At 39.2% G+C, this 16328-nt stretch overlaps 4 protein-coding genes across 7 annotated transcripts; all 4 read left to right on the top strand.

Annotated features, from left to right (window-relative positions):
* Positions 1-693: 693 nt before the first annotated feature.
* Positions 694-3556, top strand: LOC111792291 (proline-rich receptor-like protein kinase PERK15). Its single transcript, XM_023673665.2, is given in 8 exon segments — positions 694-1474; positions 1567-2091; positions 2163-2249; positions 2345-2415; positions 2498-2574; positions 2654-2801; positions 2896-3345; positions 3347-3556. Coding segments are annotated over 8 exon segments (1872 nt in total). The 5' UTR covers positions 694-978; the 3' UTR covers positions 3365-3556.
* Positions 3557-3951: 395 nt separating this feature from the next.
* On the top strand, positions 3952-10363 carry RSY3 (Adenine nucleotide alpha hydrolases-like superfamily protein). Of its 4 annotated transcripts, XR_015420538.1 has the most exons (13): positions 3952-4311; positions 4565-4759; positions 4864-4948; positions 5103-5178; positions 5400-5576; positions 5673-5775; positions 6297-6406; positions 6571-6660; positions 6753-6833; positions 7708-8529; positions 8868-9041; positions 9600-9810; positions 10129-10363. XR_015420538.1 is itself a non-coding variant. In XM_023673660.2 (11 exons), the coding sequence occupies exons 1-11, from the start codon at positions 4062-4064 to the stop codon at positions 8958-8960; spliced, it is 2082 nt and encodes a 693-aa protein (XP_023529428.1). In that variant the 5' UTR covers positions 3952-4061; the 3' UTR covers positions 8961-9265. The 4 variants fall into 4 exon arrangements, 1 of the variants encoding a protein (XP_023529428.1); XM_023673660.2 differs by lacking the exons at positions 9600-9810; positions 10129-10363 and having other exon boundaries at positions 8868-9265; XR_015420539.1 differs by lacking the exons at positions 3952-4311; positions 4565-4759 and having other exon boundaries at positions 4884-4948; positions 5363-5576.
* Positions 10224-12934, top strand: LOC111792289 (uncharacterized). The gene is made up of 3 exons (XM_023673663.2): positions 10224-10365; positions 10804-11712; positions 11865-12934. The coding sequence occupies exons 1-3, from the start codon at positions 10303-10305 to the stop codon at positions 12678-12680; spliced, it is 1788 nt and encodes a 595-aa protein (XP_023529431.1). The 5' UTR covers positions 10224-10302; the 3' UTR covers positions 12681-12934.
* Positions 12935-13134: 200 nt separating this feature from the next.
* Positions 13135-15463, top strand: LOC111792290 (chloroplast processing peptidase). Its single transcript, XM_023673664.2, has 5 exons — positions 13135-13811; positions 14033-14170; positions 14441-14527; positions 14734-14801; positions 15003-15463. Exons 1-5 carry the CDS (start codon positions 13254-13256, stop codon positions 15169-15171), a joined length of 1020 nt encoding a protein of 339 aa, XP_023529432.1. The 5' UTR covers positions 13135-13253; the 3' UTR covers positions 15172-15463.
* Positions 15464-16328: the final 865 nt, after the last annotated feature.

The raw sequence follows: 16328 nt of genomic DNA, 5'->3' as shown, positions 1-16328 counted from the left end.
ACGAACAAACCATTTCTATGGAAATCCGGGAATGTCGTCCACGTGTACAGATGTCAATGACATATTATCGAATAGGGAACAAATTCCAAATTTCGCCTTCCGACATGTCGAGGTGGTTGAACGATGTTTAATACAATTTCCTGTATTACTAATAAAATTTATCTCTATCACAGACACTTCACATGCATTGTGTATAATTAATGCACGAATTTATATGCTTCAGAAATTATTAGTTAATATTTCCAAAATTGAGGGTAGTCATTTCATACAATACAATTATTCGATGAAAAAAAAAAAGGAAAAGAAAAAAGTGTAGGGTTTAGGCAGGCACATGCATATTTAATTACATAAAATAATATTAAATTATCCTTGATCACCTTTCCAATTTTAATTATGATCAAGAGAATAAAATAAAAAATAAAAAATAAAAAAGCAGTTGTATTGATAATGATTTTAATTTGCCACTATTTCTCAAGATTTTCAAAATTAAAATCCTAATTTGTAAAAATTAAAGGAAAAGTATTAAAAAAGTTAAGATTCCGAGAATTGACTGAGGTATTAAAAAGTCAATGGTTGACAGCTGGACAGAACCCAAATTCGACCAATTACGATATCCCAGTTGCGGGCTGGAGTTCCGTTGGGAAATAAATAAAGAATTAATAATCCAATGAGAAAGGAAAGGAGAATTAAGCGGAGAAACTGGCGGCATTATTATTATTATTATTTTTTAATTTTTTATATTTTTGTGTTGACGTCGACAGCTCACACATTGCAGATTATGTGCAAAGCAATTATACATCATGTATTGGTAATTTGTTTGGTATACTGCAAATTCCGCCATTGTTATCTTCTTCTACTTCCAGTTGCAGAGCAGGGATTTTCAATCTTCTTGAATAGAGTGTTTTTCCTTATATAACCAAGACCCATTTCATTGTTTTCGATTTCTGCTTCTCTCTGGGACTGAAATTTTGGGCGAAAATGTCGTCTCCTGCTCCCATCTCGCCGCCGGGGACTAACTCGACCTCACCCCCACCACCGACCACGGATGCACCACCTCCAGCATCTCCATCTCTCTCACCACCTCCTCCTGCTTCATCGCCGCCGCCTCCGAACAGTACCACTCCATCTCCGCCTACTTCTTCTCCTTCCCCGCCGGACGTGCCTTCGAGCTCTCCCCCGCCGCCGCCTACCGACTCGACAGCGCCACCGCAACTTCCGAGTCCGACGCCGCCATCCAATTCTAGTACACCTGTGAATCCTGGAGGGAATCAGGCTCCACCGTCGGAAACGGCGCCGTCTCCCTCAACATCGTCGGGAGTTTCGGCGGGACTTGTGTCTGGGGTTGCCGTTGGAGTGGTGGTGGTGGTTGTAGCGTTGATTGCTATGTGTTTTTATCTAAGAAAGAAGAGGAGACGCGACGAGGAGGCGTACTACCGGCCACCGCATCCGCCTGCGCCACCGGCGGCGTTTAAAGGTGAGAACCCTCAACCCACACAAATTTCTCAACTAATCCCTAAATTAATTGTCGAATTTGACATCAAGTTTTATGAAACAAATGAATTTCAGACGGCCCATACGGTCCCCAACAGCACCATTGGCAATCACATCCGCCGCCGCCAGGGGATCATATCGCGGGGGCAGTACCAAAGCCGTCTCCTCCGCCAGCATCACGGCCACCGCCGTCACCCCCGATTATAAACAGTAGCGGAGGGTCTGGATCTAATTATTCAGGGTCTGAAAATTCGTTGGCTCCAGCTCCATCTTCTGTTCCCTTGGGGTTCTCACAGAGCAGTTTCACTTACGAAGAATTAGCAATGGCGACAGATGGGTTTTCAGAAGCCAATCTCCTCGGACAAGGTGGGTTTGGTTATGTGCATAAAGGAGTTCTTCCTAACGGAAAGGAAGTGGCAGTGAAACAACTTAAAGCTGGAAGCGGACAAGGGGAGCGTGAATTCCAAGCAGAAGTTGAAATCATCAGCCGAGTTCATCATAGGCATCTTGTTTCTTTGGTCGGATATTGCATCACTGGCTCCCAAAGATTGCTGGTTTATGAATTCGTTCCCAACAACACATTGGAGTTTCACTTGCACGGTCTGTAATAAACCTCAATCCAATCCACCCTTTTGCTATCACTTCATGATCTTGACGCTCTTAACTTTCAGGGAAAGGACGACCTACCATGGATTGGCCAACCAGGCTCAAAATCGCTTTGGGATCTGCCAAGGGATTGGCCTACCTTCATGAGGACTGTAAGTATATATAGTGTTCGTGACCAGATCTCTTCTGGGTTTCTTCAATTTTCACGTTTTGAAGCCTTATCATTTACTTCTGATGCAATGCTCAGGTAATCCTAAGATCATTCATCGTGACATCAAAGCAGCAAACATACTTTTGGATCTCAAATTCGAAGCAAAGGTAATAATGGGAGCTTTCTAAATTCTTGAATTTGAATCTATAAAGAGACTCAAATGGGGTTGTTCCTGATATCTTTTTCCAGGTTGCAGATTTTGGGCTTGCCAAGTTGTCTTCTGATGTTAATACCCATGTTTCAACTCGAGTCATGGGAACTTTCGGGTATGTTAATACCCTTTGGAACCATTTCTTGACAAATTCATATTTCTGAACTCATGAATTTGATATCATGCTATGCCAGGTATCTTGCTCCTGAATACGCTTCAAGTGGGAAACTAACTGAGAAATCAGATGTGTTCTCCTATGGAGTAATGCTTCTGGAGTTGATTACTGGACGCAGACCTGTTGATCCAACTCAATCATTCATGGACGATGGATTGCTCGATTGGGTAAGCCCATTACCGAATTCTGTTCAAATTCAGCATCTCTGCAAACCCAATTCAGACGTTGAAAAACTAAATCAACCCATCTTGTCAATTTCAGGCAAGGCCATTACTACTTCGGGCAACAGAAAATGGAAACTACGACGGTTTGGTAGATCCAAAGCTGCGAGATAACCACGACCACAACGAGATGGCGCGCATGGTTGCTTGCGCTGCGGCCTGTGTGCGTCATTCGGCTAGGCGTCGACCACGGATGAGTCAAGTGGTTCATGCTCTTGAAGGAGAAGCCTCGCTTTCTGATCTGAACGAAGGAATCCGACCTGGACATAGCACTGTGTACAGTTCTTATGGAAGCTCCGACTACGACACGGCTCAGTACAACGAGGATCTGAAGAAGTTTAGGAAGATGGCGTTGGCGAGCCAGGAGTACGGCAGCGAGTACAGCGAGCCGACGAGCGAGTATGGGCTGTACCCATCTGGGTCGAGTGGCGATGGGCAAACAACGAGGGAAATGGAGACGAGAACGATGAAGAAAGAAAGTGGAGGATTGATTTAGTGGAAGCTCGTGATGATGGTGAAGCAAAGATGCTTCATTTCTGTAATGTGTACAAACTACAACACTTTTTTCTGTGTTTATTTGGATTATAGGGATATTCTTTCATCTGTAGTGTGGTTCGTAAAATGGAAGAGCGTTCGGATCAAAGATTGGATTATATTTTGTCCACAGAAAACAAGTTATGAGATGGACTTCGATTCTTTTATTTGTTGTTTGGGCGATTGTATAGCCAATAGCAATTAGTAACCATATGGATCATTTAGTGCACCAATATTTGCAGCTCCAGTAGCTGGAATCCACCAGCTTCTTGTGTCATCGTCAAAGAACACAAAAATGTTGCACCCAATTTGTCTAGAAAACCGTGTACCTTCTTTGATCTTGGAGAGGGGTGTGGAAATCTCTCTCAATTGCGAGGCTAACAATGATATGTAACGGGCCAAAATTAATAATATTTATTAACGATGGGTTTGTAATATTAGAGCTAGCTAGCAAGACTGTGGAAATATAATTTAGAGAAATATAATTTTATTAATTTAGTTTTTAAAATATAATTAAAAAGAAAAAAAACAAGATTTATATAGTCAAAGTGTGGGTACTTGAAATATTTTAAATTTGGGCAGATAAACCCGCCGTGGGGAGGAAGTTCCCTCTAAATCCAGCTCCTGACGAGGGGCGACACGATAGAGAGTATACTGGGAGAGTTGCAAGCCATGGCGCAGAGCCTAATCCCGAGGGCGCAATCGGGAACAAGCCACTCGTTCTTCCTCTTATCTTCCAAATCTAAATTTTCATCGCCAAGATTCCAATTCCCCTTCATGCTACCACGTCTTCGTCTTCTTCCTCTGTGTCGCTGTTTCTGCAGGTATTCTTCTTTGCAAGAGCCAATCGACCTGTGCAAGTACAGGGAAGCTTTCTCCAAGCGCATGGATATGGCTGGACTCAAACCGCACCACCGTATAGGTCAGGTTTTTGTTCGAGATTTACGCAGGAAGGAAGAGTTGTTTGTAGCTTATTGCTAGCATTTTGTTTGACGAACTGGTGTGGTTATTTCATTTTCCCCTCATGCATTTTGTTTTACTTAAAGTTGAAACAGCACTAGGTTTTCTTTGAAAGTAACCAAGAGTTGAAGTGGAAAATAATAATACTGGCTTCCAATTTTAAACTGAAAACCCGAACTTCCGGCATTAGCGTTCATTATCTGATTCAATTTCAGCTCTGGGAGTAAGTGGAGGGCCCGATAGCATGGCTCTTTGTGTTCTTATGGCGGGTTGGAAAATGGATAGCCTGAATGCCACTGGTAAGAGTAGCACGTTTATCGATGGGCTCCTGGCAATAGTCGTGGATCACGGGCTTCGTGCTGAGAGCAGAGACGAGGCAAATGTTGTGCGGAATCGAGTTACTCAAATGGGTACAACAACTCTGCACGTGTATTATTTGTCAGCTTTTCTTCATTATGATAAATCAGTTCAATCCAAGTTTCTGATATGTTCAGTTCGCATATTACTTGTGTAGGCATCAGATGCGAGATTGCGTCTTGTGATTGGTTAGATGGTAAACCAAAGCAGGGCCATTTGCAAGAAGCAGCTCGTGATATGAGGTAGTTTGCCGTTCTTCAAAATATGCTAAATTTCTGTTGTGAAGATTGTTGTTCTCGGCTTTGCTTTTAGTATGAGCTAACTTATACTGATAGCTTGCTGCCATAATGATTCACTAATTTGTGATTTTAATGAATGAATTTGCTTTAATTTCAGATATCAAATGTTGCAGAAAGTTTGTGTCCAACACAAAATTGGAGTGATACTTGTTGCACATCATGCTGATGACCAGGTTAAATCCTCTTATCAAGCATGCTGCGTGCATTTTCAACTGAAGCTCTTGCCTTATTAGTTGACAAAAAGTGTCCCATTCCCCCAATCTTAGAATTTGCATGTTTCCTATAGCTTGTACCGTAACTTTATTCTTTAGGATTGTTATAAACTGAATTAGTTGCTATGCTGCAAGCTTGTTACAGATGCTAGAAATATAGTGATTGCTGAGACACAATGCAGGCTGAGTTATTCATTCTGAGGTTATCTCGCAGTAGTGGCGTGCTTGGACTTGCTGGCATGCCTTTCACTTCTCAGATTTTCTCCCCGCATCGATATTCCTACAGTGAAGTTTCAAAGAATTATGGCATTCTTCTCGTGAGACCACTAATGGATTTCTCTAAAGATGACTTGTACAAGGTTAAAAGTTCAAATCACATAAAAGTATCTATGAAGAGAACACTTTCATTCATTTGGCTAAGACTATTCATGTTAACATTACTCCGCACTTTGCAGATATGTCAAGGTGCTAATCAAGATTGGGTTGAAGATCCAACAAATCGAAGTTCCTTGTTTGCTCGAAATAGAATTCGGATGTCATTAGGAGATATGTCATCATGTGAGTAGCTCGAGAGCTAATATCTATGAGGTGCTTTTTGTTGTCACTATTCATATTATTATTCAAGTAAGGAATGACTTCATTAGCACTTGTACTAGAAGGAAAGATAAAATATTCTCCTAAGCGAGAGCAAAAGGAGTTTTAAAAAAGAAGATTTAGGTTAACTCCATCTAGAGGTAAAAAAATATCACTATGATTTTCGTTTTTCATTTTTCAACCTATCTAGAAACTGGCATAATTTCTATCCTAGACAATGCCCGAACAACAGTGTCAGCATAATGAGTCCATAAAGACCTTTGTTTTCACAGAAACCATGGCCCATTAAAAGTCTTGAATATTTAAAGGAGTTTACAAACTGAGATAAACAGCTGAGAGAAAAACCACTGATTTCGTTGGTGCCTTGGCGGGTTTGTTAAGGTTATAATATAATAGTCAAGGATTGTTTTGTTTCCTATAGATGGTTTCCTCAATGATTATTTATGAGATTCATGATTTCATCTCAGCATTTTTTTGGGTTTCAGGTACTCTCAAGTCTGAGCTACATGCCATTATTTCCGCCTGTAGGAAAACACGCTTATTTGTTGATCACGCTTGTTTAAGCCTGGCAAATTTGACTTTGACGATAACAGAGGTGGGTGTGTTCTTTACGTCTGCGTGTATTCTGATCTTACAGTTCAACATTAATTTTTAGGAATTTCATTCTGTTTTCCTTTCAACAGTTCTCTCTCTGTACCCTCCATTTGTTTAATATTATTATGTTTTGATGGATGGGGGTTTGGATGATGCTTCTTGTAGCTGGGATATGCCATTATTAATTTGGAGATTCTCAATCAATTGAAAATTCAAGATATTTGCTTGTCGAAGTTCTTGTCCTTAGTTTTACAGGTAAAATGTTAAATATTTTATTGAGAATCTTCATTTTTATTTTGGAGCAATTGACCAATTAGCATAAATGTTGGTTCATCTAAAATTGTCAGTTCATCTCTCAAAGGCACAGACCTGTTAGAGGTAGCACTGCAAAGCTGGTTTTAGACTACATTCAAACAGTTCCTTGCAGGGTAATACAAATCAATATCTATTTCTAGATATTTGTCCTTGCTGTATTTGTACATGGCTAAATATATTTGAAATTGTTTATTATTAGTGAATTAGGCATAATTTACATGTCATCATGTGCATCTGTCAGAGGCTTGATGGAAAAGGAATGTCATAATGGTGGTTGATTTTACCTGCCGTATGAAAGAACCTCTTTTTCCCCCTTTTTACATATTTGATTTTACTAGTGTTCTTATTCCAATATGCTTGAAATATACCTCGTCATTGCATCTATATCACTTTTTATTTATTTATTTTTTTAAATTTTTGTAATCAAATTTCATGATCTTGTAAATGAATGTTTTTTGGCATACCATCGGGCTTCAGCTTTGTCAAACTCTTGCCTTGTGTACTTTTATGGAGTTAAGAAATCTAAATGTTTCTTGGGACTGTGTGTTGAAGCGAACTATATGTGTAAAATGATAACTTCATAGCACGAGTACATCTACCAAAGTTTCAGCCTTGTTTGTCGAGGAGAACACTACATGAACTTTGTAGATTTTTAAAATTTAAAGAATTAAAATAGACATCAACCTGAAGGGCCGGCCCAATAATCAGTCTTTTTCCTTGTGTACTTTTTGGCTACATCAAGTATTCTTATTTAATACCATACTCATGAAGTTCAGTTAATTGAGTATTAAGCATGATCTGTGTAGTTCTATTGCACATTTATTTACAAATGCAAGGGGGTTGGCCTGTTATATATCATTGTGCATCAATAACCTTTTTCTCCAATTTTCATTAATTTTCAAGGGGTACTTTGTTTAATTCTGTTTATGTAATTAATCGATTTCCTCTATTCCTTGGATTCTTATTCATTATCAAAAACCCATGCAGACCTCACTGACAGCAGCTGGGTGCTACATTTGTCCAGCTCCTGGATCCAAGGGCACCAGGTGCATAGTTTCTTGTTCCGTGGATTGCCCCTTGCCTTCCGCAGTAGAAGTTTTCCATGTCCCTTCGTATAAAGAAGAGAGGCACGATATTTCTGGTGGATTAGAACAAATCATTAATGATGGGAAATCGTATTTAGAACACTTCATTCCTAAAGCTTCAGATGTGCATTTCTTGGATACAACACCTGAATCTGTTCTAGATGAAGCAAAAAGGTTAAACATCCTAAGTGAATCAACCTATAGGATCATTGTATCACTGCAGATACAAGAAACCAAACTCTTCAAATCAGAACCAAAAATCACTTCTGGTTATGAATCGAAGCATGGTTCACACTCTGTAAGTACTTTATCCAGTGGACTGCTTAAGTCGGGGCAGATATGTAACTATATGAACAGGTTCTTTATCACATGGAAAGTAAAGGATGCAAATGAAGATAATTCTATTTCTGATGCGGCTAGTTGCAACACAATTTACAAGTCCTGTGCGTTAGGCTGTGATATGGAATTAGAGGTGCGGCACATGACCGAATCCGATTGGCTTTATCTATCCAAGTTGTCTGAGTGCACGGTGAAGAATTTTCATGATCAAAGAGACACTTCAGCCAGTTCGAAGGAGCAGACCATGGAGAATGCGAGTAGATGTTTGAAGTATGCCAGCTCGTCGGCTAGAAAAGCATTAGTGCTGTTGAAATTGATTCCAGTTGCTGCAAGAAAAAGCCTTCCTGTACTGGTCAATCAAAAAGGGCTGCTTCTAAGTATTCCAGTACGTATACATTTTACAACTACATGATAAACTGCAAACTACACGTTCAAAGGGATTGGATCCTTCCAATTCAATAGAATTGGAAAAGATCCAGTCCTTGACTTGTGCCTTAGAACAATTTAGACTGCCTAATTCATATATCATCAATTGTTCTGAAAAGTAGAACTAGAGAGAGTAGAGGAATTGCATAAATTTGAGCGATCATATTAAAGAAGAAACACCATTACCATGTTCCAAGTTCCTAACGTACACATTCTGAACTTTATAATTGGTAGTTTTACAAAGACATGCATATCTATCATTCTGATATCATTTCCTTTGTCTGGTGGTTCTTTCAGAGTATCAAGTTCAGCCATTGTCCATGGTTGATGGCATCTGCGGAGTTCAAACCACGGGTACCATTCGGTGGAGGTCATAGTTCATTCATGTAGTAGATGCCAGTTTCTGCACACAAGCTCGACCATTCCACGAACAAATGGCCAAAGCTTGCATAGCATTCGCATTGAAAAAGGGTAACTGTAACTCATGCGAATTTGTCACTAGCTGTTGAAAACTAAGGGCATATTTGATAGTCTTCTTTTTTTTTTAAAAAAAAAAAAATGTCTTGAGTTCTAAATTTTCAGTTTGTTTTTTAAAATTGAAAATCAGGGTATGTAGTAATAATTATGCTTGCTAAACTAACATTTCAAGAATTATAGTTTAACAAATAAGAGCTCAGCAATAAAATTCAATGAAATTTCTCATCCATTTAAAATTGAAAATCCAAATAATTAAGAGCCATCAATAAAATAAGGGGAAAAAAAACCAAAATTGTATGTACCAAAAAGTTCAAGCACAACATAAAATATTAAAAAAAATGATTTCATTCAATAATCGAAAAGGGATACTTGATATTATAATAAAATTTAATAAAATGGTCATCCCCATCCCTTTTTTTTTTTTCTTTTTTTTTTTTTTTTCAAATTAAATAACAAATAAATAAATAAAAGATTCTTGTGTATAAATGCTACCGTGGCCACCCCTACTTCCTATCATCCATTCGACTCTAATTTAATTTAATTTTTTGACAGCCTCAAAAAAGCGTCCAGAAATCCGAAAATGATAAAATCTGTGGATAAGAATCTTAATGGATTTCACAACACAAACTTTGGCCACTAGAAAACAACACTGCCTCGTCTACATGGAGCGGCTGCTCCTGGTGCTTGCCTTTCATGCAACTTCCATCCATGCAAATACACCACCGTCGTCCGCTCCTACTTTTGCAGCTGCGCATCTGAAGAGGTACATCCTCCTCTTCTTTAGCTCCTTAATTGAACCAATTCAATTATGACCCACTTCCCAGAACCTAGACGGGTGTGATTTGAATTTACTTCCTGGTGTTTTTGGTCATCAATTTGATTGAACTGGATACAGATTCTCGGTTGGGGGTTTTGAATTTAACTTTTGGATGCGTGTTTTTTGAAGAATATGGCTGGGGATGGAAGAATTTGAACTGAACTGGATTTTGATTTTAATTGTCGTTTGGATATAAACAAATCCCATTTGGGATTCGGTTGCTTTGCACTTGGTTCTTGATTTTCTTTGGTGTTTTGTCTGTAGAATTCATATTGGACGAGCTTCTTCTCCAGTCATCTTCACATATTCAGAGGCAGTGAAAGACAATGTTGTAATATGTTGGGATTTGGTGGGTATTGATTTTCTTTGAGGCTAGTTTGACGAGTAGGATCGAGCAGAACTCGGAGAGTCTGATCCAGCAAAAACTTGAGTGTTTTCATGGGTGTTCATAAAGAGGGAACGATAGCAAGCAAAAATCTTTCTCAAGCATCACCAAAAATGGTATTGTGGCAGACACTTGAATTGTTGTGATGTTTTATTGGCTATACGTATGACTAACTGTCAATGATAGAACAAATTGTTGTGCATTTCACTGTCTTGACCGTATAATCATCATGTTCACTGCCTTAACATCTACTTGGTTGGCTATGCATGCTAAATCAGATGCTTCTTTTACTAAACTTGGTCCTTCCATCTGATTTACACAACAAATTGCTAGATTATATGAACATTATGTCTAGAGAACACTTCAGAAAAAACATTTCAAAGGGCTTTCTGGAAATGTATTGAATGGATGTTTTCCTCATATTTCACTCAATAGTGCTTTCTAAGCACATCTGTAGTCATCCCTAGTGACCTGGACCTTATGTTTACTATATTATGAACATAGGTTCATAGTATCCTTTAGTTTGTTGAAATTTGTACTTTTGAACTTTGTAGGAATCATATCTCCACAAGAACCAAGTAAAGTTAGTTTCAACTCCAGTTGATTCGCAAGTTCAATCCCATTGTCTTCTCTGTTTGAGTAACAAAAGTTGCCGAATAGTACGTTCAAGAACGAAGCTAATGAACATCTTGGTTGAAAAGGGGAAACCTCAAGAAGCTCAATTCATTTTCGATAGTTTAGTTGAACAAGGACACAGGCCAACTACTGTGACATACACAGCTCTTGTAGCTGCTTTGACTCGGCAGAAGCATTTCAAGGCCATTTCCAGACTTCTTTCGGAAATCGAAAAAAATGGCATTAAACCTGATTCCATACTCTTCAATGCCATAATCAATGCCTTTTCTGAATCTGGCAATTTAGAAGAGGCCATGGAAACTTTTCAGAAAATGAAGGAAAGTGGATGTAAGCCAACAACTAGCACTTTTAATACACTCATCAAAGGCTACGGACTTGCTCGTAAACCCGAAGAATCTATGAAGTTATTAGAGTTGATGATGAGGACAACGAATCTGAAACCCAATAACCGGACTTATAATATCCTTGTTGGAGCTTGGTGTAAGAAGAACAATATAAAGGAGGCATGGAATGTAGTGCAGAAGATGATCGCATCTGGAGTTCAACCTGATGTTGTCACATATAATACACTGGCAAAGGCATATGCTCAGGATGGGAAGACTAGCGAGGCAGAAAGTATAATAGAGGAGATGCATCACAACAAGGTAAATCCCAACGAGAGAACGTGTGGAATAATTGTAAGTGGTTATTGCGAACAGGGGAACTTGGTCGAGGCTCTGAGGGTCGTGTATCGAATGAAGGATCTCAGTATACGCCCAAACCTTGTTATTTTCAACTCTCTTATCAAGGGGTTCCTAGATATCGAGGACTCAGATGGAGTTGATGAGGTACAATATTTTTCATCTTTTCATTGTTCATTTTTCGCATCTATTTCGTGTGATTGCCGAATTCCCACCATGTTGGCAAACAATCTTTCTTCATTATTATTTCTCCTGAAGTGTTGATTGATCACATGGATAATGAATATAAACTTGAGCAGGCATTGACAATGATGGAAGATTTTGGGATAAAACCAGATGTGATAACATTTAGCACCATTATGAATGGTTGGAGCTCAGCTGCACGTATGGACAAATGCCAAGAAATCTTTGATGACATGGTGAAATCTGGCATTGAACCTGACATCCATGCTTTCAGTATTCTTGCAAAAGGGTTTGTCCGTGCTGGCGAGCCTGCTAAGGCCGAGTCCCTGCTGAACTCCATGAGCAAATACGGGGTGAGACCGAATGTCGTGATTTTCACAACTATCATTAGTGGTTGGTGCACTGCAGGTAAAATGGAGAAGGCATGGAGGGCTTTTGAGCGTATGTGTAACATGAATGTCTCCCCCAATTTGAAAACTTTTGAGACCTTAATATGGGGCTATGGAGAAGCAAAACAGCCATGGAGAGCAGAAGACATCCTTCACATTATGGAAGAAAAGGGTGTCGTTCCTCAAGACAGCACTCTCAAGCTCGTTTCTGAAGCTTGGCGCTCAATCGGTATGGATAAAGAAGCCATCGCCGAGCGAATGGAGGGCAATGATACTCCAGCGAAGAGTTCAGATGATATCCTCCAACCAGGAGTAGTAATCATATCCAATGGAAATGGATCTTATTCCCAAACAAGAAGCAGGACACTCCCAAAAGGAATAGAAGTTCCATCTGGAAGTCCACGGAGCACCTCTACGTCGATGCTCGTTTGTCGGGCACGTCGCTTTCGTCCACTGATTGTATGCAGAAACCAGAACCATACCCAGTTTTGGATATGGAGGCAGCATACCACTACACCTTGCAGAATGATGTACATCCATTAGCGACGATGAGCAGACGACCAGCTGTTACATGAATCTGATTCGAAAAAGTTGATGAAGAGTGATGGTGCTTGCTATCTGAAACTATAAATGGCCAAGCATTACAACTTCTTGTTCATTTTTTCTTCGTTGGGATCACTTTGTGTAATTCATATAAATGATGTAAATTCATTGTTGAGGACCAAAACCCAAACTACATAACCATGTAAATTGCTATCCTGATAATATATCTTCCACTTCCTACATTGTTATTCGAATTCTCAAGAGCACAGTGAAATCTGGAGTTGATTTTGTGTTAACCTATTATGAACTCGGATCAAGAACTTCCAAAAAACCCTTTATTGGGTTGTTAAGATAATGTAGATTTGAATCTTGTCGAGAAATTATTACTCCAAAATCTATTAGAGAAGTGTTTTTCTAATAAAAGTTCCAAACTTTCCAATATTTATATGGTGTTTAGAAAGATCAATATATTCACATCTAATCCGCTCCGTCTACGAAGAAAAACATTCCCAATTGGAACCCCAACAGCTTGAATTTGAAATTCATCACAGAGGCGCAATTCTGCCACAGAGGATGCCATCTCTTCATCTCCTCTCGTCAGTATCTTCTTTTGACAACCCTTCTCTACAACGTGCGCGCCTCTCAAAACCCGGTAACAGTTCTAATCCCCCAATTCATTCAAATGCCATTTCCCCAAAATTCGCACATGCCCACTTCGCCAATCGCTCTATTTCCCCTTCTGTAACTCTCAGTCAATTGCGTATTCAATCCCGAAGCAGTAGTTTTCTACCCTTTAAGCCTCCAAACGATGGAGCCCACTGGAAGAGGGGTTACTGTAGTGCTGTTAATGATTCTGACGAGAAAACTAGGTCAGTTTTGGACTCCAGTGGCGGCGGTGATGGAGGTGAAGGCGGCGATGGAAGTGATGATAATGGGAAGGTGGATAAGCAAAAGGGTTCTTCTGGGTTTCTGCCGGAATGGTTGAATTTAACTTCGGACGACGCCAAAACGGTCCTTGCAGCCATTGCAATATCTCTTGCCTTCAGGACGTTTATTGCAGAACCGAGGTACATTCCGTCGCTATCAATGTATCCTACCTTTGATGTTGGGGATCGACTTGTAGCAGAGAAGGTAGAAATCTTGTTCATTGTTCTTAATCGTATTATTCAACTGTTCTTCACGGTTATTAGAAAAAATTATACAGATTGGGATATGATATTCATAGTTAAAATTGCCTGGATCCCAAATTCTTGGATTCAACTAAGCTTTGAAATAAAGGGATAAGATCTATGATTTCTATTCTGTGTATGAAATTTCGGGTGTTGTGAATCATGATTCTTGTTTCTTTTCAGGTCACATACTATTTCAGAAAGCCTTGTGCTAACGATATCGTGATATTTAAAAGCCCACCAGTGCTTCAGGAAGTAGGATATACAGATGAAGATGTCTTCATTAAAAGAGTTGTTGCTAAAGGAGGTGATACTGTGGAGGTCAGATTTTCTAACGAGAACGTTTTTGTTTGTATCATTATCTGATATGTGTAATGGAGCCATTGATTTAGATCATCAAGAACAGACATCTACCTGTTTTTCAATGATATTGCAGGATTCAAAAATGTAAATAACCGAATCTATCAGAAGATCTAATTTTCTTGCACAACTTTAGTTAAAAGTTTTATGGTCGTAATCTCCAGCTTTCATTTGTGTTTTCAAGCTCAAGAAACAGCTTCACTCTTCACTTGGAACATTCACTGATTGCAGGTCCGGAAGGGAAAACTTATTGTCAATGGGGTCGAGAGAGACGAAAAGTTTATCCTTGAACCACCATCATACGACATGACTCCGGTTGTAAGTAGTTCTTTCTGTTTTCTGCATCGGTTTCGCATCTTTCTAAGATTTTCCTACCAAAATTATGAACACACAAGAATTGAGTACAAGCTGTGATCGTTTTTCTTTTTGGTTGAATGAAAGAGAGATTGCTTTTCCTTAACTTTGTGAAATCTATATCAAGCATGGTTAAACATTACATCTCTTTCATTCTTATTTTGATGCAGGAAGTGCCAGAAAACTCGGTGTTTGTGATGGGCGATAATCGCAATAACAGCTATGATTCTCATGTGTGGTAAAGTCTTCACTCATCACTTCACTAATACTGGGTTTAAGATGACTTTAAAAAGATGTGTATTTAAGTAAAAGACTTTTGTTCAAATAACCAACGATCTTGACACATTCTACCATTCTAGACTTCTTCTATGTGCTTGTCTTCGAGTTTTTTTGTTTCTTGTGCTTGATAGCTAGCTACTACCTATACCAAATTGTTCAGGGGTCCACTGCCAGCCAAAAATATAATAGGAAGATCATTATTCCGCTATTGGCCTCCGAACAGGATTGGTGGAACCGTTATCGAGCCTAGCTGTGCTGCTGATAAACAAGAGGGCACTCCTTCCACACCAGAGATTTCCAGCCAACAGACCTCAACTTCTCAACCGTAACAGTTTTGGTCATGTTCTTGTAAGTTCAGTTGGTTGTTCTGCAAATGCCTTGTCGTTCCCATTCGCTCCCCTGTAATTTTGAAGCTCCTTTTTGTTGAATGAACTGGGCATTTTGTGCAAGGCCTTATTTACTGTTGATCTTGGTTTATGCAAGTTACTAGAGATGACTCTCAGTGTTGAGAGATCTGAACTAGTGACGTTGCCATTCTTTGTGAATCCAATTGAACAGTACAAGCTAGTTATGATATAGGAATATGTGCTCTTGAAATTTAAAACTAGATAAATTGCTGCAGTAGATGTGATCAATACCATACAAGGAGGAGGTCGGATGTGCAAACCTTTTGCTCCATCATGGCTACAGATAAGTTAAGGTAACTCATATGGCTGCTCCTCATATTTTTTATACTGATTCAAACATAATTTTATTATAACAAATTCAATCTTGCTTTTGTAGTTGTTAAACTACAATTTTAGAAACAATTGTCTTGTCAGAAACATAAAGAACATATCATTTCATTAGGCCAAATAATTGTATCATCATTACCAAAAACTGATTCTACGCCATTTTTTCGCTTAATAGTTATTCCAAGGTTCTAAAGAAGCAATATCTAAATCAACAGCCTTGCCTATACAGACAGTGTCTTTCCAATGATCCTACAGGCAGAGTCTTTCCCTCCAATGAAGAGAAAGATGCAGGATGGAGGTCTCTGTCAATAATATGTACATAGTCTTTCCTTTTTTTTTCTTCATAAGCTTCAAGTTGCGAGATTCGATGCCCAACGACCGGGTGATATGCTTTCGATTACCAGTTACACCAACAAATTCCTTCTTGAATGGAGTTAAAACACCAGCTTCAAAGGAAGGTTTCCATTTTTATCCACGGCTTCGAAGGATGGCTCCAGCCCCACACAAAGGCAGGCACCTAGTTCCCTTGAAGGTTCACCGATTCGACTCGATTGCTCTGTTCCGGTTGATAGTATTTCTTACATTGCAAAGCAAGTAAACATCGCAACATTTGGATAAATTCCGAACTCTAATTTTCGTTTACTTAGATCAGTTTAGCATTTAGATCTCTTGATGCATTTTCTGAAGTATTCTACCAAAGTTTGTAACAGGCAGAGCATTAACTACATAGGCAAATATGATTTTAATCAACT

This window comes from Cucurbita pepo, chromosome 4 (assembly GCF_057944985.1).
Source record: "Cucurbita pepo subsp. pepo isolate OVF chromosome 4, ASM5794498v1, whole genome shotgun sequence".
Taxonomy (NCBI): Eukaryota; Viridiplantae; Streptophyta; class Magnoliopsida; order Cucurbitales; family Cucurbitaceae; genus Cucurbita; species Cucurbita pepo.
The sequence above is the reverse complement of the archived record's forward strand: the minus strand, read 5'-3'. Positions and strand labels throughout refer to the sequence as shown.